This window comes from Macrobrachium nipponense, chromosome 45 (genome assembly GCF_015104395.2).
Source record: "Macrobrachium nipponense isolate FS-2020 chromosome 45, ASM1510439v2, whole genome shotgun sequence".
Taxonomy (NCBI): Eukaryota; Metazoa; Arthropoda; class Malacostraca; order Decapoda; family Palaemonidae; genus Macrobrachium; species Macrobrachium nipponense.
The window spans coordinates 226,270-249,259 of NC_061105.1; the positions used below are offsets into that span (position 1 = coordinate 226,270).

The following is a 22,990-nucleotide window of genomic DNA, read 5'->3' on the forward strand; positions in this document are numbered from 1 at the left end:
TATAATTCATGGCCATTGGTAGAGAATGGAGGGTAATTCTACAGAATAGTTCCGCACGGACTTCAAGGAACGTAACCGCGGATACGACATCCACTAGGTATTGGGGCGTCCAATGTATTTCACCGTATTTAGTACTGGCCCCTGGGGGTTAATTAAAGTCGTCCGAATAAATATTATTTAAAATTCTTGTTCAGGAGGTAAAACTGCATAGAAAACCGCAACTGCCATAGTCTAGGCCGCTGCGGAATATTATTATAGGTGTACCGAATGGATACTGTTAACCAGATGGGAGCTACACCATTTGATTCTGCAACCACAGGTAAGTTTCATGCGTAGTTACAGCGGTTAGCAAGTTTACTTTATAGAATAAGCGCATGTTTAGGTTCAATCTCCAACAGTATGGTAAACAATACAGGAAGAAATTACATAAAAGATTAGCCAGTTCTTGGCTGACATCCTCTCGCTAAATGGGAGAACTGTTTCAGGCTCTAGATATTAGGAAGGGATATGGTAGTACTAACAACAATAGTAACAGTTTATTCTTTAGAATATACATATTTGTTATATTGAAAAACTAGATTTCTTGGTTCATTGTGAGGTATAGTGCTTTTTAAAACATCTTTTCCATTTCAATCCAGGTCAGGGAGAAGTAACTCAGTGATTATGTAGTTGCATGGAATTGCTCTCTGGAAAAAAAAAATTCTGACATTAAAGATAATGTATGAAGTTTCAGTCATTTCGCACATGATAAATTCTACTGAGTCATGTACTTGCCTCTATACTCTGTTTTTTTCCATCTGTCCATCCGCCTGTGGTGGTCGCGCATGGTAACTGCATCCAGGGCTTTAAATAGTGATGCTATGTCTAAGTTTTATGTAAATAAAAGGATATCTGGGTGGACATTTGCAACTGAAAAGTGTTTTAATAAGTTACTGTATGCGAATTACACCGTTAATATTCGAAATAGGATATTATTATTATTCGAAATAGGATATTATTATCATTGTTGAGTGTAAGCTGAATGTAACTATCTAAAGCCCGGGGACGCAATGTTGCATAGATCATACTTTTTACTCAGAAAAAGCTAAGCCTGAAGTGCCTGGCTGCCAAGGTTGTCAAATCAATGGATTGTATTCAAGGGTCAAGTTCCGTATCACCTGGAAGCATTTATATACGTATATATATATATATATATATATATATATATTATATATATATATATATATATATATATATATATATTTATATATATATATTACATATATATTTACATATATATCTATATATATATATATTGTATAATATTATATATATATATATATATATATAATATATATATATTATATATATATATATATATATATATATATATAATATATATATTATATATATATATATATATCATATATATGTTATCTATATATACATATATATATATATATATATATATATATATATATATATATATATCTTATATATATGTGTGTGTGTGTGTGTGTGTGTGTGTGTGTCTGTGTGTAAAACTAATGATAAAACTATAACTATTATCATTATCAACTGACACCAGTAGGTGATGTTTTAAATCGTAAGTAGAATTTCATTATTATTATTATTATTATTATTATTATTATTATTATTATTATATTATTATTTATTATTATTACATGAATTTGGACTTATGATTTCGAAGGTGAAGAAGTGAAGAAATAAAATTTATCATTACTATGATTATATTTTTATTATTATTACTGACTGAAAACTGAAATGGAAAATGAAAAACTTAAGACTTCGTGGGAGGTTAAGAAGTGAAGAAAAAATATTTCCGTTCCAAGCATTCCTCTGAGGCCGAGAGGAGGCGTCGTAGATCCTCACCTCCTCCTCCTCCTGAAGGACAAGTGAAGCCGCAGCTCCGGCTTCAGGAGCGGCCGGAGACTCTCTCTCTCACCACACCAGCAGCTAAGAAGAAGAAGGAAGAATCCATCGGAGCCGAGAGCAACCGAATGCGTTCCTTGGATCTTCAAGAAGCGGCTCCGAAATCCCGGTGTGTGGTTTCCGGGTGGTCAGTTTTAAAAACTAGACCACTGAAAAGAAAGCAAACTGTCTAAGGTCAACATTTCATCATGTTTGAGCTATATTGCATTTTACTTGTGATACTGGCATTCATTTTCGGCGACTTGTACGCTACGATCATGGACGACTTGTTTCATTTCTGTTGTTGTCGAGTTGTCAGCAGTGGTTTCCGAGTACCTGGTGCTCTTGTTGATGCCGCTGTTGATTCTCTTGAAGCAGAAATTGTTGTCGATCAGTCCAACAGCAGCTTGACTGCGCCATCTTTTGCCTTCGCCAAACCTCTTGTAGGTTTGTCCTTGTTGGCAGCCTTGGCGCTTGCTGCGTGCTGGATGTATGGAATGTCTGGAAGAACATCTGATGAAATGGAAGTGTGTATGAAAAGCGAACGTATAGATGAGTATGATAGCGAGGATGACGATGAAACCGACATGAGCGAAATTGAGGATGACAATGAAATGAATATGAGCGAAAGTGAGGATGATGATGAAACCAGTATGAATGAGAGTGAAGAACACCTTGAAAATGATATGACGCGAGTGAGATGAACTGGAAACTGATGTGAGCAGAGTGTCTAGACTGGAAGACAGTCAAGAACTGGAAGATCTGGAAGACGGCAATGAGGAACTGGAAGAGACCACGGAAACTGAACAACTGGAAAGCACCGAGGAAGAAGGAGACCTGCCCACACTACATCAAGAACAGCCAGATGTAGAAATGCAGAGGTTGCAAGAATCCCTGGAAAAGAGTCAGGCTAACGGTACTAGAATGGAACAGCTCTTGAAGGAAGCAGGAAAGGCGATAGAGCGGATTCAAAGGGAACTTGAAGGCAAGGATATTTTGCTGGAAAAGAGGGCAGACGACGCAGCAGCGATGAGCAGACAAATCGAGAGCGTCTGCCTTCAAAAAGAACAAGTTCTGACTGAAAAGTGTCGCCTACAACACGACCTGGAACTGGCTCTAGATCGAGGAGAGAAAGCAGACAACTTTAACAAAGAACTGATGGAGCAAATAGTGTCTCTGGAGAGACGACTAGAGGAGACTGAATACTTGCTCAAGAAAAGGGACGAAGACGAGACGGAAATGGAAAGGCTCTTCCAGAAAGAGATGGTCGACAAAGAAAGAGATCTGCAGTGCGCTAAAGAGAAAGAAACTGAATTGAGCCTCAAACTAGAAAAGATAGAAACTTTCAATCAAATTCTTGACGCAGAGAATGAAGATTTGATGAGGCTCGTAGTAGACTACAGGGAAGCCTTAGATCAGAAGGAGAGGAAGGTCGACCATCTGCAAGAATTACTGGCAAGTCAAGCAAGAGAGTCTGAGAACGGCCGACAGAAACTGAGGACTCTGGAAGTGCAAATGATGGCCATTGAAGGCACTGTAGAAGAACTGGAAAACCAACTGATGGCCATTCAAGAGAACCAAGAAGCTGTCCAAGGAAAACTCGAGCTCACTGAATCTGAAAACTCTACACTTAGGGAGGTAGCAGCTGACCTAAAAGATAAAAATTGTGAGCTTGAGAAAAACCTGGCAGACGAGACCCATATGAATTTGGTACTAGAAGATCAAGTTCAGTTCCTAGAATCAGTTTTGCGTGAAAAGGAATCTCAGTTGGTCTCTGCATCAGAAACTCTAAATGCGGAAAGAGCGAAAACTGAGATTATGGCACAAGAACTACAAGTGATGAGGAACTGGGTCGCAGAACTAGGAGGAGAGAATGAAAAGTGCAAAGAAGAGTTAGCAGCAAAAGCAGCAGAAGTTACTTCGCTGCAGAAAGAGTTAAACAATGAGAAGAAGTTGACCAAAGTTCTGGCTGGAGAAGCCCAGGTTATGAAGACCTGGGTCGCAGAACTAGGAGGAGAGAACGCCACGCTTCAGGATGAGGTAAACAAAACCCACCTGATAGTAAATTCACTTGTGAAGTCTTTAAGGAAGGAGAAACAGAGGAGCAGAAATCTCCAGGATGCTCTCCATCATGGGAAGGAGATGGAAAACTTGCTGAAAGAAGAAAAGAAGAGAGGAAATGAGATGGCGACTTCCCTGAGAACCTTCAAAGTAGAGCTCAATAACAGGGACCTCCAAATTGAAAACCTCCTAAACATGGAGAAGAAATTGATATGTGAAAAAGAAGAACTTGTAGAGAAACTAGGCGTTGCTCTCAGCCACGGCAAGGAACTGGACAGCTTGCTGGAGGAGGCAGGCCAGAAGGCGACAAAACTCGCAAACGATTTTGATGAAGAGATCCAAAAAATGGAGGACCAGTTGAGAGATCTCTTAGACAAAGAGGAACAACTCAGAGCTGAAAAGCTAGAGTTGGAAGACAGATTAGAAAATGCTGTCAATCTTCTGATTAAAGAACAGCGGGAAAATGTAAACTGGCAGCAAATGTTACAGGAAAGGGAAAAAGAAGTAGAGAAGCTGAAGAAAGATGAAAAAAACCATCAAGAACAGAGGAAGGAGATAGGGAACAAACTGCAGGAAGGTGAGAAAGAGCTCCAGCAACTTAGAACGGAATGTGAAGATCTGAAGGAAAATTGGAGGATACAAGAGGAAAAGATGATAAAGGAACAACAGCGTCTCCTGGAGCGCCAAAGGAGACAGGAAGAGGCTCTGAGGGAACAGGACAAATACATGCTAATGACGCTTCTCCATGGGACAGCTCAGAGGAACTTCCATCTGCAGCACATTGCACTGCAACATGGAACTGAAACTCTGGACAGCATCAATGAAAAGGAGAAGCAAGATGAGGACCTGTGGCTGAGGAAGGAGAAACAACACAGGAAATACTGCGATGCCCAGCAAGAGAGGACCGGGCAACTAGCCACGAAACGGTTGAAAACGTGGGGACGTCCTAACTCAGACGTTGACGGAACTCTCGTGGAGATTCTGACGAGAACTGTGAGATTTCCAACGGAAAAAACGATGACAAAACTTGTCATCAAAGCAGTGAAAGATGAGATCTGTAAGACTGAGCCCCTCAGAGCCGAGATTCGTAAGGAAAACGAGGACTAAGCCAGCTGCAACACCCACCTAAAAGGCTTACATGAGTGAGTCACGGACTGACTCGACGACCATGGGACTGAGCGCACATCTTCAGCAGCATCGGACGGAACCCCATGATTCCCCCACCTTCGAAAGCCGTCCCCCCACGGCTCCCCCTCCCCCCCGAAGGTGTTCATGGTGGTGGCTCTTATGTTGCTTTGGGTGCGCGTTCAATCCCACGGTCATTGGGTCTTTCTGTGACCCATTCATGTTTGCCCTTTGGTCCCAGTCAGGACAGGCTCAGTAACTGAGTCTGACTGGATGGCTGATTAATTTTCCTGCTGTGGGAAAACACATTTTAACCTAGCCACTGAATTGGACTGGCTTGCCCACCAGCCCAATTCAGTGCCGTCCCAAGCCCGGAAAAATAGGGAGGGTTGGCATCGTCCGTAAAATGTCTTGCCAGAAACAACGAGAGAGAGAGAGAGAGAGAGAGAGAGAGAGAGAGAGAGAGAGAGAGAGAGAGAATGATATTTGTAAAGTAAAACCAGAAGCATAAAAATCTCCCTTTAAAACCATGAGATACATTTTATAAAAACTTTGTTAAATGCTACACTTATAGTTACTGTAGGATTTGGCCTAAAGTCTACAGTGCTTTGCACCTAGCATTCACTTTCTATTGTTTGATATTGATCTGATACATTTCTAAGAATAAATTCCAATGAATAAAAGGTAAATGTTAGGTGGATTGCTTTGAAGACTCTGGGCCAAATACTACGAGTAACTCTAACTGTAGCCTTTAACTGAGTTTATAAAGACGCATCTCAAACTAGCTGTGGGTAGTGGGTGTAGGTGGAGGGCTGTTGAAGGTATATGGTTTTGACAGTAAGGTTGTGTGTGCAAAGTTGAAGGTAGAGGTTGTAGGTGTAAGTTGTGAAAGAAGAGTCGGGGGTTTAAGATTGTATGCCAAGGGCTGTCGATGCGAGTGCTGGGGTTAGAGGGTTATAGATTAGTTTTTGGGGGAGATGACTGTGGGTGTAAAGTTGTGAGTAGAGGCCAAGTGGATGACTGTAGGTGTAAGTTATGAGAAGAGGCCATGTGCATGAGTGTTGGTGTAAGGTTGTGGGTAGAGGAAAGGTGCATGGCTGTGGGTGTAAGGTTGCAGGTAGAGGCCACATGAATGACTATGGGTGTAAGGTTGTAGGTAGAGGCCAGGTGGATGACTGTAGGTGTAAGGTTGTGGGTAGAAGCCAGGTGGATGACTGTGGGTGTAAGGTTGTGGGTAGAATCCAGGTGGATGACTTTGGGTGTAAGGTTGTGGGTAGAAGCCAGGTGGATGACTGTGGTTGTGGGGTTGTGGGTAGAGGCAAAGTGGATGACTGTGGGTCTAAGGTTGTGGTTAGAGGACAGGTGGATGAATGTGGGTGTAAGGTTGTGGGTAGAGGCCAGGTGGATGACTCTGGGTAAAGGCCACATGGATGACTGTGGGTGTAAGGTTGTGGTTAGAGGACAGGTGGATGACTGTGGGTGTAAGGTTGTGGGTAGAGGCCACATGGATGACTATGGGTGTAAGGTTGTAGGTAAAGGCCAAGTGGATGACTGTGGGTCTAAAGTTGTGGTTAGAGGGGCAAGTGGATGACTGTGGGTGTAAGGTTGTGGGTAGAGGACATTGGAATACTGGTTTAGGGGGTGTAAAGGTTTGTGGTAGAGGCCAAGGTTGGATGACTTTGGTGTAAGGTTTTGGGTAAAGGATTGCCAGGTGGGATGACTGTGGGTGTAGGTTGTGGTAAGGCCAGGTGGTATGACTTGTGGGTTGTTAAGGTTGTAAGGTTAGAGGCCAGGTGGGACTGACTTGGGTGTAAGGTTGTTGGTAGGAGCCGGTGGATGACTGTGGGTGAAAGGTTGTAGGTAGAGGCAGGTTGATGTGGGTGTAGGTTGTGGGTATAGGCCAGGTGGAGACTGTGGCTGATGGGTGGTAGTGTAATTGGTAGGAGGCCAGGTGGATGACTGTGGGTGTAAGGTTGTGGGTAGAGGCTAGTTGGCTGACTGTGGGTGTAAGGTTGTGGGTAGAGGCCAGGTGGATGACTGTGGGTGTAAGGTTGTGGGTAGAGGCCAGGTGGGTGTAAGGTTGTGGTGTAGAGGCCAGGTGTATGACTGTGGGTGTAAGGTTGTAGTAGAGGCCAAGTGGATGACTGTAGATGTAAGGTTGGTGGGTAGAGGCCAGATGGATGACTGTGGGTGAATGGAGGTTGGGTAGTAGAGGCCAGATGGATGCTGTGGATGTAAGGTTGTGGGTAGAGGCCAGATGGATGACTGTGGGTGTAAGGTTGTGGGTAGAGGCCAAGTGGATGACTGTGGGTGTAAGGTTGTGGGTAGAGGCCAGATGGATGACTGTGGGTGTAAGGTTGTGGGTAGAGGCCAGATGGATGACTGTGGATGTAAGGTTGTGGGTAGAGGCCAGATGGATGACTGTGGGTGTCAGGCTGTGGGAGAGGCAGATGGATATGATGTGGTGTCAGGCTGTGGGTAGAGGCCAGATGGATGACTGTGGGTGTCAGGCTGTGGGTAGAGGCCAGATGGATGACTGTGGGTGTCAGGCTGTGGGTAGAGGCCAGATGGATGACTGTGGGTGTAAGGTTGTGGGTAGAGGCCAAGTGGATGACTGTGGATGTAAGGTTGTGGGTAGAGGCCAAGTGGATGACTGTGGGTGTAAGGTTGTGGGTAGAGGCAAGGTGGATGACTGTGGGTGTCAGGCTGTGGGTAGAGGCCAGATGGATGACTGTGGGTGTCAGCTGTGGGTAGAGGCCAGAATGGATGACGTGGGTGTCAGGCTGTGGGTAGAGGCCAGAGGAGACTGTGGGTGTCAGGCTGTGGTAGAGGCCAGAGAGGGAGACTGTGGGTGTCAGGCTGTGGGTAGAGGCCAGATGGATGACTGTGGGTGTCAGGCTGTGGGTAGAGGCCAGATGGATGACTGTGGGTGTCAGGCTGTGGGTAGAGGCCAGATGGATGACTGTGGGTGTAAGGTTGTGAGTAGAGGCCAAGTGGATGACTGTGGATGTAAGGTGGTGGGTAGAGGCCAGATGGGTGTCAGGCTGTGGGTAGAGGCCAGATGGATGACTGTGGGTGTCAGGCTGTGGGTAGAGGCCAGATGGATGACTGTGGGTGTCAGGCTGTGGGTAGAGGCCAGATGGATGACTGTGGGTGTCAGGCTGTGGGTAGAGGCCAGATGGATGACTATGGGTGTCAGACTGTGGGTAGAGGCCAGATGACTGTGGTAAGGTTGTGAGTAGAGGCCAAGTGGATGGGACTGTGGATGTAGGTTGTGGGAGAGGCCAGATGGATGACTGTGGGGTGGAAAGGTTGGGGTAGAGGCCAGGTGGATGACTGTGGGTGTAAGGTTGTGGGTATAGGCCAGGTGGATGACTGTGGGTGAAAGGTTGTGGGTAGAGGCAAGGTGGATGACTGTGGGTGTAAGGTTGTGGGTAGAGGCCAGGTGGATGACTGTGGGTGTAAGGTTGTGAGTAGAGGCAAGGTGGATGACTGTGGGTGAAAGGTTGTGGGTAGAGGCAAGGTGGATGACTGTTGGTGTAAGGTTGTGAGTAGAGGCAAGGTGGATGACTGTGGGTGTAAGGTTGCGGGTAGAGCCAAGGTGGATGACTGTGGGTGTAAGGTTGTGAGTAGAGGCAAGGTGGATGACTGTGGGTGAAAGGTTGTGGGTAGAGGCAAGGTGATTGGACTGTTGGTGTAAGGTTGTGAGTAGAGGCAAGTAGAGGCCAGGTGGATGACTGTGGGTGTAAGGTTGTGAGTAGAGGCCAGGTGGATGACTGTTGGCGTAAGGTTGTGGGTAGAGGCAAGGTGGATGACTGTGGGTGAAAGGTTGTGGGTAGCGCAAGGTGGATGACTGGTTGGTGTAAGGTTGTGGGTATTGGCCAGGGGTGATGCACTGTGAGTGTAAGGTTTTGGGTGGGTAGGGAGGCAAGGTGGATGACCTGTGGGTGAAAGGTTCGTGGGCGGTAGAAGGCAAGGTGGATGAGTTGTGAGTGTCGGTTGTGGGTATCGGCCAGGGGTGGGATGACTTTGGGTGGTGTTGGGTTGGTGGGTATAGGCCAGGTGGATGAACTTGGGGGGTGGGGTGGTTATGGTTGGGTAGGGGTACGGCCCAGGGGTGGATGACTTTGGGGTGGGGGGGGTGTTAAGGTTGGTTTGTGGTTATTTGGCCAGGTGGATGACTTGTGGGTTGTAAAGGTTTGGTGGGGTGTGAGGCCAGGTTGGATGACTGTGGGTGGTAAGGTTAGGTGTGGGTATTGGCCAGGTGGATGACTGTGGTTGGTTGTAAGGTTGTGGGTGGTATTGGCCAGGTGGATGACTGGGGGTGGGTGTAAGGGTTGTGGGTAGAGGCCAGGTGGATGACTGGGGGTGGGTGTAAGGTTGTGGGTGGGTATTGGCCAGGTGGATGACTGTGGGTGTAAGGGTTGTGGATATAGTGGCCCCCAGGGGTGTGATGACTTGTGGGTGGTAAGGTTTGTTGGTAGGAGGACCAGGGGTGGATGACTCGTGGGTGGTAAGGGTTTAAGGTTGTGGGTATTGGCCAGGTTGGATTGACTGTGGGTGTAAAGGGTTGTGGGTGTAGAGGCAAGGGTGGAATGGAACTGTGGGTGTAAAGGTTGGGGGTGTATTGGCCAGGTTGGATGACCTGTGGTGGGTTGTAAGGTTGTGGGTATTGTCCAGGTGGATGACTGTGAGGGTGTAAGGTTGGGGGTGGTAGAGGCTAAGTGGATGACTGTTGGGTTTGAAGGTTGATGGGTAGAGACCAAGTGGATGGCTGTGGGTGTAAGGTTGTGGGTAGTTGGCCAGGTGGATGACTTGTGGGTGTAATAGGTTGTGGTATCTGACCAGGTGGATGACTGTAAGCTTGTAAGGGTTGTGGGTAGGAGGCCAGGGTGGCTGAACTGTGGGTGTAAGGTTTTTGTGGGTAGTAGGCTAAGGGGTGGATAACTGTTGTGTGTAAGGTTGTTGGTAGAGGCCAGGTTGGAATGAACTGTGGGTGTAAGGTTTTTTGGGTATTGGACCAGGTGGAGATGACCTGGTGGTGTAAGGTTTGTGGGGTATTTGGTTCCAGGGTGGGATGAACTGTGAGTGTAATAGGGTTGGGTGGGTAGAGGCTAACGTGGATGGACTTTGGGTGTAAGGTTTGTGGGGTAGAAGGCAAGGATGGACTGACTATGGGTGTAAGGTTTGGTGGGGGTAGAGGCAAGGTGGATTGCCAGGGGTGTGTGTAAGGTTGTGGGTAGAGGCAAGGTGGATGGAACTGTGGGAGTGTAAGGTTTTGGTGGGTAGAGGGACCAAGGTGGATCAACTGTGGGTTGTAAGGTTGTGGGTAAGAAGGCCAGGTGGATGACTTTTTTGTTGGGAGTGTAAGGTTGTGGGGTAGAGGCTAAGTGGATGACTGTGGGTGTAAATGTTGTGGGTAAGGAGGCAAGGTGGATGACCTTGTGGGTGTTAAGGTTTTTTGGGTGGGTATTGGCCAGGTGGATGAGCTGTGAGTGTAAGGTTTGTGGGTTGTTAAGAGGCTAAAGGGATGGAGACTGTGGGTGTAAGGTTGTGGGTTAGATGGCAAGGTGGATGACTTGTGTGGTGTAAGGTTGTGGGGTAGAGGGCAAGGTGGATGACCTGGGGTGGGTGTAAGGTTGTAGGAATGTGGGTAGCAGGCCGAGATGGTTTCTGGGGTGGTGTAAGGGTTGTGGGTAGAGGCTAAGTGGAATTGGACTGTGGGGGTGTGGTGGGAAGGGGGGGAGTTGTGGGTATAGCAATGGTTGTGGATGAACTGTGGGTGGTAAGGTTGTGGGTATTGGCCTGGTGGCTGATTGTGAGTGGTCAAGGTTGTGGTTAGAGGCTAAGTGGCAATGACTTGTTTGGTGTAAGGTTGTAGGGTAGAGGCCAAGGTGGATGACTGTGGGGTGTCAAGGTTGGTGGGTAGAGGCAACGGTGGATGACTGGTGGGTGTGTAAGGGTTGTTGGGTTAGAAAAGGCAAGGTGGAATTGACCTGTGGGTGTAAGGTTGTGGGTAGAGGCAATGGTGGATTAACTGTGGGTGTGTAAGGTTGTGGGGTAGAGGCCAGGTTGGATGGACTGTGGGTGTAAGGCTTGTGGGTATTGGGCCTCAGGGGTGGATGTGGGTGTTAAGGTGGGGTAGAGGCCAGGTCGATGACTGGTTGGGTGGGTAAGGGTAAGGGTTCCAGGTCGGCCAGGTGGGAGGTGTGGGTGTAAGGTTGGGGGTGGGTATTGGGCCATGGTGGAATGACGTGTGGGTTGTAAGGTTTGTGGGTATTTAGCCTAAGGTGGGATTGACTGTGGGGTGTAAGGTTGTGGGTAAGGCTAGGCCAGGTGGATGACTAGTGGGTGTAAGGTTGTGGGTATCAGGCCACGGTGGGATGACTGTGGGTGTTACAGGTTGTGGGTAGGAGGCCAGGTGGTATGACTGTGGGTGTTAAGGTTGTGGGTAAGGAGGCCAAGGTGGCGGAGTGGCCGTAAGGTGGGGTTTATCTGTTTGAAGGATTGTGGGTTTTTTAGAAGGCCTAAGGACATAAACACCAAAACGGACCCAAAACTGACCTGAAACACAATAGGGTAAGTAAGTTTTCACACCACACACACAACAACAAAACAACATAAAAAAAAGTCTAACTACAAACCAAAGGGCAAATACTAACAACCAAACAATAAAAACAATCTTTTAAAAACAACCCAAAATCATAGATATACCACAAACCAAATAAAACAAAAAAAAAAACTAAGGTACAAGGGGTGGATAAACTGTGGGGTTGTAAGGTTGTGGGTAGAGCCAAAGGTGGATGGTGACTGTGGGTGTAAGGTTGTGGGTATAGGCTAAGTGGATCAACCTGTGGGTGTAAGGTTGTGGGTAGAGGCCAGGTTGGTATGACTGTGGGGTGTAAGGTTGTGGGTATTGGCCAGGTGGATGACTGTGGGTGTAAGGCGTTGGTTGGGTATTTGGCCAGGTGGCTGGATATGTGGGTGTAAAGGTTGGGGGTGGGGTAAAGGCTAAGTGGATGAACTGGGGTTGGGTAAGGTTAAGGTTTTGGGTAGGACCGTAGAGGCTAACGTGGATGAACTGTGGGTGTTAAGGTTGGGGGTTGTGGGGTAGAGGCTAAGTGGAATGACTTGTGGGTGTAAGGATTGTGGGTAGCAGGCAAGGTGGATGGACTGTGGGTGTGTAAGGTTGTGGGTCAGAGGCCAAGGGGAGGTGAATAACTGTGGGGATGTAAGGTTGTGGGTGGTAAGGAGGCCAAGGTGGATATGACTTTGGGTGGTGTAAAGGTTGTGGGTTATTTGGCCAGGTGGATGGACTGGGTGGGTGTAAGGTTGTGGGTCGAGGTCCAGGAGTGGATGACTGTGGGTTGTAACAGGTTTGTGGGTATTTGGCCAGGTGGATGGGACCTGGTGGGTTGTAAGGTTGTGGGTAGAGGCAAGGTGGATAATACTGGGGTGGGTGGAAGGGTTGTGGGTAGAGGCTAAGTGGTATAGACTTGGGGGTGGGGGTAAAGGTTGTGGGAGGTAGAGGCCAAGGTGGATAACACTGTGGGGTTAAGGTTAAGGTTTGTGGGTATAGGCCCAAGGTTGGATGACTGTGGTGTAAGGTTGTGGGGTATTGGCCAGGGTGGATGACTGTGGGGTGTAAAGGTTGGGGTAAGGGGTAAGGCCAGGTGGGATGACTGGATATAAGGTTGTGGGTATAGGCAAGGTGGAGACTGTGGGTGTAAGGTTGTGGGTATTGGGCCAGGTGGATGACTGTGGGTGTAAGGTTGTGGGTAGAGGGCCAGGTGGAATGCTGTGGGTGTAAAGGTTGTGGGTATTGGCCGTGGATGACTGTGGGTGTAGTTGTGGGTAGAGGCAAGGTGGATAACTTGTGGGTAAGGTTTTGGTAGAGGCTAAGTGGGACCTGTGGTGGTAAGGTTGTGGGTAAGGCAAGGTGGATAACTGTGGGTGTAGGTGTGGGTAGGCCAGGTGGTAACTGTGGGTGGAAAGGTTGTGGGTATTGGCCAGGTGGAGACTGTGGGTGTAAATTGTTGTGGGTAGAGGCCCAGGTGGATGACGGATAAAAGTTTGGTTGGGTATAGGCCAAGGTGATGAACTGTGGGTGTAATGTTGTGGGTAGAGGCCAGGTGATGACCGTGGGTTTAAAGGTTGGTGGGAGAGGGCCAATGGATGACTGTGAGTTGCGAGTGTAGGTCTTTGGTGGAGGACTGTGGATTGTGGGTGTAAAGTTGAACATGGAGGTTTTAGAGTGGAGTGGAGTTATGGGTGAAAGGCTGAATGTGGAATTGTGACGCCCACATTTTTTTTTTCGGTGGGATTTACTTTTTATTTATATCTTTATTTGATCTTTTTATTTATATTTTATATATGTAAAGCATGTAAAGGCATAAGATTAGTTATGTAGGGATATATTAGCTAGGAAATTCTACTAGTAGAGTTATGGTAGATGAAGGCGAAGGAGAGGTAGAGAGAGAGGATGTCTGAAAAGTGAGACACATAAAACCAGTGCCAGCGCCACAACAAAATTTGATGTGACCCAGCAAGTGGGTGGTAATGAAGGCTAACAGCATACATTCTGATTCTTCAAAGGGCGTAAAACAAGAAACAGTAGGCGTTCAAGATTAACCAATTAAGAAGAATTAGGGTGTTCTCCAGTAGAACAGAAGGTGGAGCCTGAATTGAAGAAATGGGTTCAAACCTCAGTTGAAAGAACAGAAAACTTTAGTTAGAAACTCACCTCTGGACGTAAATCAAGTGTTGGTTGATACTCCGGTTACCCTGTGTCATTTGTGTGTGATTGAACAGTGAATTTGTGTGTGTTATAATAATAATTAAGAAAGAAAACGTGGTGTTTACCTTGCCCAAAATCCAAGGAAACGAATTCACGTCAAAAGCCTCCTGAGAAAGTGAATTAAATGAAAAGGAATTAACTGAATTTAAATGATAAATCAGCAAGACTTCCAGAAACAGCTAAGTATTCTACAATATACAACAATAAGTTCCTAAGAGAGATAGAAACAACAAAGCAATATAGATAAAGGGTATCCCCATATAACAAACTAAGAGAAGCAAATACAAACCAAAAATACAAAAAGAAAAAGACTTAATAACACAAAAGAAAAACTAAACACATACTTGTGTGCAGCGAATATGGATTCTCAGTGCAAAAACACCAACGAATATAGTGATTAAACACACATACACACAGAAACACAGTGGAAATATAAAAAGCGGAGAAGTAAATAAAAATTACTGGCAGACATTTCATTGAATTATCGGTGAAAAGCGGAGCGCTAATCACTAAGCGCTATAACAAGAGCCAACAAATAACCAAAATTCGAAGGCACAAACTCTACAATTGAAGAGAGGAATTACCGAGTTCAATAACTCGAAGGACGAAGAAAAGGAAAACTCGTCAAAGCATAACGAAAAATAGTCTCGCAGCTTTAAGGTTCATGCAAAAGGAATTGTGCAAAAGAGGACTGCATCTAGCAAAAGAATTTACAGGTTTTGTAAATAATGGATACCCTGGTAGAAATAGGAATAATTTTCAGAGAAGGACAGATAGTGTTCCAGACAGATGTAGAAATTTCAACCATTGACAACAAGGGAAACAAGATCCTAGGAATAATCCTAAGAACAGTAATGGAAATTTTTTCCAAGCAAACAGAAATAGTAGATATAGGCCTCAACAGCCCAGGGGAAATCCAAACCATGGTAATCAAAATCAAAGTTCGTTCGGCCCAACCCATAACCAGACTCCAGGAGATAATAGAACACAAAATAATAAACAGGAACAAAATTGTGCCAATTGTGGTTATTCCAACCACACAACTCAAAATTGTAGGCGACCAAGGTATTGTTCCAATTGAAATAGTTCAGGTCACCTAACACAGAATTGTTGGTTTAATAATAATACAAACTATAATGTTCAAAGAAGTACACCCCAAAATAATAATCAGACGCAGTGACAATTACAGAAGGGGGTAGTACAAAAGAGAGCTTCCTAACCAGTAGAAAATGAGAATAAAATAGTCACTGTAGGTAAGGAAGAAACATTCAAGTTGCCTTTTGAAGGAAACAGAGAGATAGTATTCTCAGTGAAGGATAAGGAAATATGCCAAGAAGATTTACCTATCATCCAAACAAGAATGATTGGTAAACAATGCTCAATACTTTTAGATACAGGCAGTACAGTACATATAATAGATAAACAAACATTAATAAAACATTTAGGCTTTACAGATTCAGAAATACAAGGTCCTGGTGGAACTATAAGAGGAATAGCAGGAAAACAGATTAAAGCATTGGGTAATGTCACACTGGACATAGAGATTTTAGACAAAACTTTTAAGGAAGTGTTTGCAGTATTAGAAGAAAGACTTTATCCTACTCAAGCTCTGTTTTCATATAAAGCTATGAGGAGATGTAGAATAATGTTAGATTGTGGAGAAAATAAAATCAATTTGCAACGCAGAAATAGAGAAAATGTTTGTTTTCAGCTAGAAGAAGGAAAGTCTTGCATAAATCTGATCAATTTATCTGAGACGACATCTTCTAGAGAAGCGAACATCCAAGAAACTAAGATGGATAATAATGCTATCCCGGGTAGCACAGATTTAATAGATAATAGTGAAATAAGTAGTAGAGATAACAGTTTTGAAGAAATGTCCTTAGCCAGGAATAATTCTATGATAGATTGTGCACAAATAAATAACATTAACAAGCAAGCCTTGATACTCAGACCTCTGAGCAAATCATTGCCGCTGAACCTATTATTGCATGTGAACAAATTTATGAAGATGAATCACAGATTGATCATGAGCATTCAACAATAGATGAAGATGAATCAGAAATTGATTGTACATATCTCATAATGGATGAAAGTCAGGAAGAAAAATATATTAATAAAGTCCTGTTATTAGGGACATTAAATGAATTAAACTCAGCAATGCTATTGGATGAAAGTTCAGATGAAACGGATGTCTGTTATTTCTCAGAGATACACGATGACGAAGAAATATGTTTAATTAGTACTGCAGATGACCATACTGTCAGATTTGTGCTTAACAGAGAAGTAGCTTTATAACCGCAATATCAAACCAAGGTTTGTCTTAGAGCTAAAACAGACGAAGACTTGCATGAAACTGATGTAATGCTAACTAATGAAGACTTACCTGACTTTGTTAGGATGGACAATTCCCTAGTTCACATGAATGGTACTAATTGCGAGACATACGTCCAGAATTACTCAGACAAAAGACTAATACTAAGGTCTGGTATAGAATTTTGTACAGGAATTGTAGTGAATAATCCTTTACTAACACTAAGTGAAAAAGTATTCTTCTCTTGCACAGAACAAAGTTCAACTTTAGATAAAGAAGTAAATAAAACAGACTTTCCTCAGAATAGAAATAAATTATTACAAATATTAGAGAGGTACAGAAATGTCATTGCTTTAGAAGGAGAGAAGTTAGGAAGAACAGATACTTTGCAGCATAAGATTTTAATACAAGATGGAACTAAACCCTTCTATATACCTAAACTATAAAGTTGCCAATAAAGTCAACGACCGATTGTAGATCAGTTAATTGACGAAATGAAGAAGGATGGAGTAGTAGTACCTTCTAAATCACCATATAATTCACCTCTCTTGTTAGTTCCAAAGAAAGATGGCAGTTGGAGGATGGTAATAGATTATCGAAAATTAAATTCACACACCATCCGAGATAGAATGCCAATGCCTGTCATAAATGATATGTTAGCTCAATTAGGTGGAGCAAAAATATTTACGTCATTAGACTTGCTCAGTGGATATTGGCAAGTGCCCTTAGACGAAGAGTCCAAGCCTTTGACTGCTTTTAGTACTCATAAGGAACAATTTATATTTGAAGTCATGCCCTTTGGTCTTACATCAGCCCCATTAACCTTTACTCGATTAATGCTCCAAATCTTAGGAGATATAGAGGATGTTTCGGTATACCTAGATGATGTAGTCATTTTCAGTAAGGACTTGGATAGTCACTTTAAGACATTAGAAATAGTGTTAGAAAGACTGAAGAGTGCAGGATTAAAGATAAAAATTAAGAAATGTCAATTCACGGTATCATTAGAGTATTTAGGACATGTCATCAGTGAAAATGGACTGCGTATGCAGGAAGGTAAAATAAAGGCAATTGTAGCATATCCAGCTCCAAGTAACTTGAAAGCCTTGAGAAGATTTTTAGGCATGGTAGGGTATTACCGACCCTATATAAAGGGATTTGCCACTATAGCCAAACCTTTAACAGATTTAACTAAGAGGGATGTATCTTATGAATGGAAGGCAGAACATGAAAGAGCTTTCCAAACACTCAAGGAAATGACGACAAGAAATCCAATTTTAGTGTACCCAGATTTTTCAAAGGAATTTTACTTAGCCTGCGATGCTTCCAGTACAGGTGTAGGTGCAGTATTAATGCAACAAGGAAAAACAAGAATGAGAGCAGTATATTATGCAAGTAGAGTTTTGAATGCTGCAGAAAGAAATTATAGCACTACCGAACGAGAGTGCTTAGCTTAATACTGGGGATGACGAAAGTTTAGGCATATATTGCTAGGACATAAAGTCAATGTGCTTACAGATCACAAACCTATTTGTGACCTATTTATGAAAAGAGCTTTCACAAATGATATGAAATTTAACAAATGGTTTATAAGTGTCTTAGAATTTGCCCCAGAGTTAGATATAACACTATAGCAGATGCCTTGTCAAGATCGCAAGAAGAAACTGAAAAACAAATCACAACTAATACCTTCTGCTTTAATTGTCAGATCATAGATCTAGATTTGGAAAGAGTTCGGATCGAACAACAAAAGGACGCCAACATTAGAAAAATAGTGGGAAATTTAATGCAAAAGGAGGATGATCAGTCTGAATTTCAGTTAATCAATCGAATTCTATATAAAACATCAGAAGAACCGAATGCTTGTTCACGTTTGTATGTACCTAACACACTAACCCAAGAAGTTTTAGAACTAACACACTCTTACAAGTTGTCAGGACATCCTGGAATAAAGAAAACATGTAGAACGGTCACTAGAAACTATTTTTGGCCTAATTGCAATGAAGATGCTAAAAGATTTGTTGAAAATTGTCATATCTGTAACGTACACAAGGGTAACGTAAATGTAAAAGCCCCTCTTGAGAAATATCCATCAGAATTAACTCCGTTTCAAGTAGTTTCAATGGATTTTGTAGGTCCATTTCCAAACACAACTAGAGGTAATCGTCAGATATTAGTTTTCATAGATTACTTGACTAGGTATGTTGAGATCATTCCAGTCAGAAACAGAGAAGCAACTACTGTTGCAGAAGCTCTGAAATCTAGAATAATTACTAGACATTCATGCCCTCAAACATTATTATCTGATAATGCAGGAGAATTTACTAGTGACATTTTAAAGAAATTGTGTGAATTTTATGAAATTAACAAGTGTCAGGTTACAGCTTATAAACCAAGCTCTAATGGAGCAGTTGAAAGAACAAATCGTAAAATAAAGGATGTACTGAAAACTTTGGTAACTCCACAGACTGAAGATTGGGACTTAATGCTTGAAGACATACAATTCACTATTAATAACACTGTAAATGAATCTATTGGGGAAACCCCACACTTTCTGTTATATGGTTATCAGAAAAGAATGCCAATTACCTTATTAGACGATGCAACTCCACCCAGACATACTTATAATTACGAAGACTATGTTGCATGGAAAACAAGACGGACTTTCGAGACAGTAAAAGGCACAAGAGCTCGATTGAAGGAGTTACATCAAAAGTCTAGTAAGTATTACAACCAGAAATCAGCAGTCCCAGATTTAAAAATAGGTCAACAAGTATATGTGCTTAATCACAAAGTTGAAGGACCTAATGTTAAAGTAAGTCCTAAATTTCAAGGTCCATATAGAGTAATAGAAAGATTAAAGTTAAATAAATTTAAGCTAATGCATGAATCAACTTTAAATGAAACTGTTGCACATTGGAACCATATTAAAATAGTACATTCCGACATTTGGTCAGAGGAACATTTAAAGAATTTTAAAAATTTAAAGGAGTCAAGTAGTAAGGAAAACAGTAACGTAAATGATTCCCATACTTCATCAGCATTAATGACTCCGAGATACAATTTAAGGAAAAGATAGGACCAAGTGCAACAGGTCAATAACATTGTTGTATAAGGTTTACTGCTTAGAATATATTTGCAGGAAATGGATTTATCTATGGCTCATGGTGAGCGAAATCTGCATCTCCCTCTTGCAAATCAAGAAGGGAGCAATCCTAAATGATCACGGTCATGTGAAGATGATACACGACATAGCGGTTGTAACTATCAACATCACAGATGTCCACAAGCAGCAACGGGAACTTACTGCCTTAATTAGTAAAATTGAAAGTGTCATGTCCACTAACCAGAACAATTCTATTTTGCTAAAGCTTAGGGAAGATATTAGTCAAGTATTACCCAAGAGAATTAAGAAAAGATCCCTATTGCCTTTTATCGGCACAGCCTTAAACACTTTGTTTGGTGTAGCTACTGATGGTGATGTAGATAAAGATAGGGCTAGAATAGAAAAATTAGAAATGTGGGCCGCAGAACGAGGTACCATCATGACTAAAGTCATTGATGCAACTAACAAGAACCAGAATTTGATTGTTAAACTAATGGACTAACACTCTGACATTTCCCCCATCATGTCCATGATAAATATTGTTTTGTTAGCACTCACCATAGTTGCTTTCACATGTATTGTCAGAGTGTTAGTTGTTAACAAACTCAACACCATTAAGTCTTTACTGAAAAATTTGCCTTCAAGTAACTGATATACTAGCATTATTGTATATATATATATAACCATTTTTTATTACTTTCAACATTGTATTTTTTTTTGTAATCATTTTTATAATTTTAGGCATTGAGGTCAGTGCCAGTAGGTGGCCGAGTGTTGTTAGGAAACAACAAGAGTCTGTCTAGTATGTAGTTAGGAAAATTTAGTTAGGAAAACCCACTGGTAGAAAAATATATAGTGAGGGTAGAGTGATGAAGAATCTACCAGAAGTTAAGGTAGAAAAGAGAGTAGATGTGTACAGCATAAGTCTGCACGAATAGCAGTTTCGTAAACCAGACCAAAACATTGGCACTTGTTTTTGAAAACAGTAAAATGCAAACCGAACCAGAAAATATGAACTTTGACTCCTTCAGTGGGTGGTTACCGTCAAGGGACGAAACCAATCAAACTAATCTGGATGGGGTGGCCCGGAAGTAATGGAAAGCCATTCATGAAGAAGTAGGATGTGTCCTAAAGGATAATTGAGGAGGAGCAAATTGAAGTAGTTAGGTCCAGACTTCATTTGAAGTCCTAGAGAAACTCAGTCAAGAACCAGTCCTTATACGGGGAGGCTGTGTTCCTTCTCACTCTGTTCCATTGTAGTGTGATAGTAGTGTATTGTGTAAAGTGAACTTTGTACTTTATCTAATATAAGCAAATTTTATGAAGTGGTGTTTAACTTGCCCAGTTTCCCAAGGATTTCCAACCCATGTTTAAACCAATCAAAACTCCTGAGAGATATAGTGAAAAGAATAAATAATTTAATTGTTCCTATGAGAAAAGAAACTCAACCGTAAAATGAAGGGTTAGCCCATGACAAATAACCTTTTAAAAATTACCCGTAACAACGAAGAGAACCAGAAGAAGAAGAGAGAGAATAAGAACTCGTAAGTACGCTACGCAACCATAACGAAGAGTAATAAAAATAAATACCCGCAACATCATCACTTGAACCAATGTTTATTACTGCTAGTAGTATCATCACTCGAACCAATGTTTGTTACTACTACTACTACTAGTATCATCACTTGAAACAATGTTTGTTACTACTACTACTAGTATCATCACTCGAACCAATGTTTGTTACTACCACTACTAGTATCATCACTTGAACCAATGTTCATTACTGCTACTACTAGTATCATCACTCGAACCAATGTTTGTTACTACTACTACTAGTATCATCACTTGAACCAATGTTTACTACTACTACTACTAGTATCATCACTTGAACCAATGTTTGTTACTACTACTACTACTAGTATCATCACTTGAAACAATGTTTGTTACTACTACTACTAGTATCATCACTTGAACCAATGTTTGTTACTAACACTACTAGTATCATCACTTGAACCAATGTTTGTTACTACTACTAATAGTATCATCACTTGAACCAATGTTTATTACTGCTAGTAGTAACATCACTTGAACCAATGCTTGTTACTACTACTACTACTAGTATCATCACTTGAGCCAATGTTTGTTACTACTACTACTACTAGTATCATCACTTGAACCAATGTTTATTACTGCTACTAGTATCATTACTTGAAACAATGTTTGTTACTACTACTATTAGTATCATCACTTGAACCAATGTTTATTACTGCTAGTAGTATCATCACTCGAACCAATGTTTGTTACTACTACTACTACTAGTATCATCACTTAAACCAATGTTTATTACTGCTACTAGTATCATTACTTGAAACAATGTTTGTTACTACTACTATTAGTATCATCACTTGAACCAATGTTTATTACTGCTACTAGTATCATCAATCGAACCAATGTTTGTTACTACTACTACCAGTATCATCACTTAAACCAATGTTTATTACTGCTACTAGTATCATCACTTGAACCAATGTTTCTGTACTACGTACTACGAGTTTATCATCACTTGAAACCAATGTTTGATTACTGCCTACTAGTATCATACTGAACAATGTTTGTTATACTACTACCTAGTATCTAAATAGTATCATCACTCGAACCAATGTTAGTTACTACTGCTAGTATCATCACTTAAACCTATGTTTGTTACTACTACTAGTATCATATTCGAAACCAATGTTATTACTACTACTAGTATCATCACTTGAAACATGTTTTTGTTACTGCTACTAGTATCATCATTGAACCAATGTTTATTACTGCTACTAGTATCATCATTCGAACCAATGTTAGTTACTACTACTAGTATCATCACTTGAACCTATGTTTGTTACTACTACTAGTATCATCATTCGAACCAATGTTAGTTACTACTACTAGTATCATCACTTGAACCTATGTTTGTTACTACTACTAGTATCATCACATGAACCAATGTTAGTTACTACTACTAGTATCATCACTTGAACTATGTTTGTTACTACTACTAGTAATCATCATTCGAACCAATGTTTTGTTTATTTTATTAATAATGGTATCATCACTTGAACCAATGTTTGTGCTATACTAGTATCATCACTTGAACCATGAATTTGTTTACTACTACCTATTATCTTCTTGAACCTATGTTTGTTACTACTACTAGTATCATCATTCGACCAATGTTAGTTACTACTACTAGTATCATCACTTGAACTAATAAGAATAGTGATAATTAAAAGACCTTTGTGTCTGTAGAACAAAATGTAATGCTGGCTCGATGAAACCAGAAATTTGGACGATGAAATATGTTCGTCTGTATTCTGTTTGGTCTGAATGGGAGTCAATTTGCATCAACATAGTAATTGCCAATAGCAGCATGCTATATGTGCTGTTATTGGCAACGGGAGGTAATGAGTGTGCGCTGTTTAGACCGTTGATGAAATGACTGCCAGTGATTTGCTCTCTATTGTTGCTGCTTTAATTAATGGCTTGGGAATATCAACGCGACTCGTAATTAGTCGCTAGTTGGAGGACGTTTCCTGGACTACGAACGGGTATACGAACTTAGTAACTTTGATTGATGTAAACAATAGTTGTATGTACGTGTACACATACATACATACATACATATATATAT

General features: G+C 42.0%; 2 protein-coding genes across 2 annotated transcripts in view; both read left to right on the forward strand.

The window, feature by feature from the left end:
* Positions 1–22,990, forward strand: part of LOC135214251 (alpha-ketoglutarate dehydrogenase component 4-like) — a 381,447-nt gene that overhangs the window by 944 nt on the left and 357,513 nt on the right. The window lies entirely within an intron of this gene.
* LOC135214049 (coiled-coil domain-containing protein 18-like) lies at positions 2,785–5,079 on the forward strand. The gene has a single exon (XM_064248163.1). It carries the CDS (start codon positions 2,785–2,787, stop codon positions 5,077–5,079), a length of 2,295 nt encoding a protein of 764 aa, XP_064104233.1.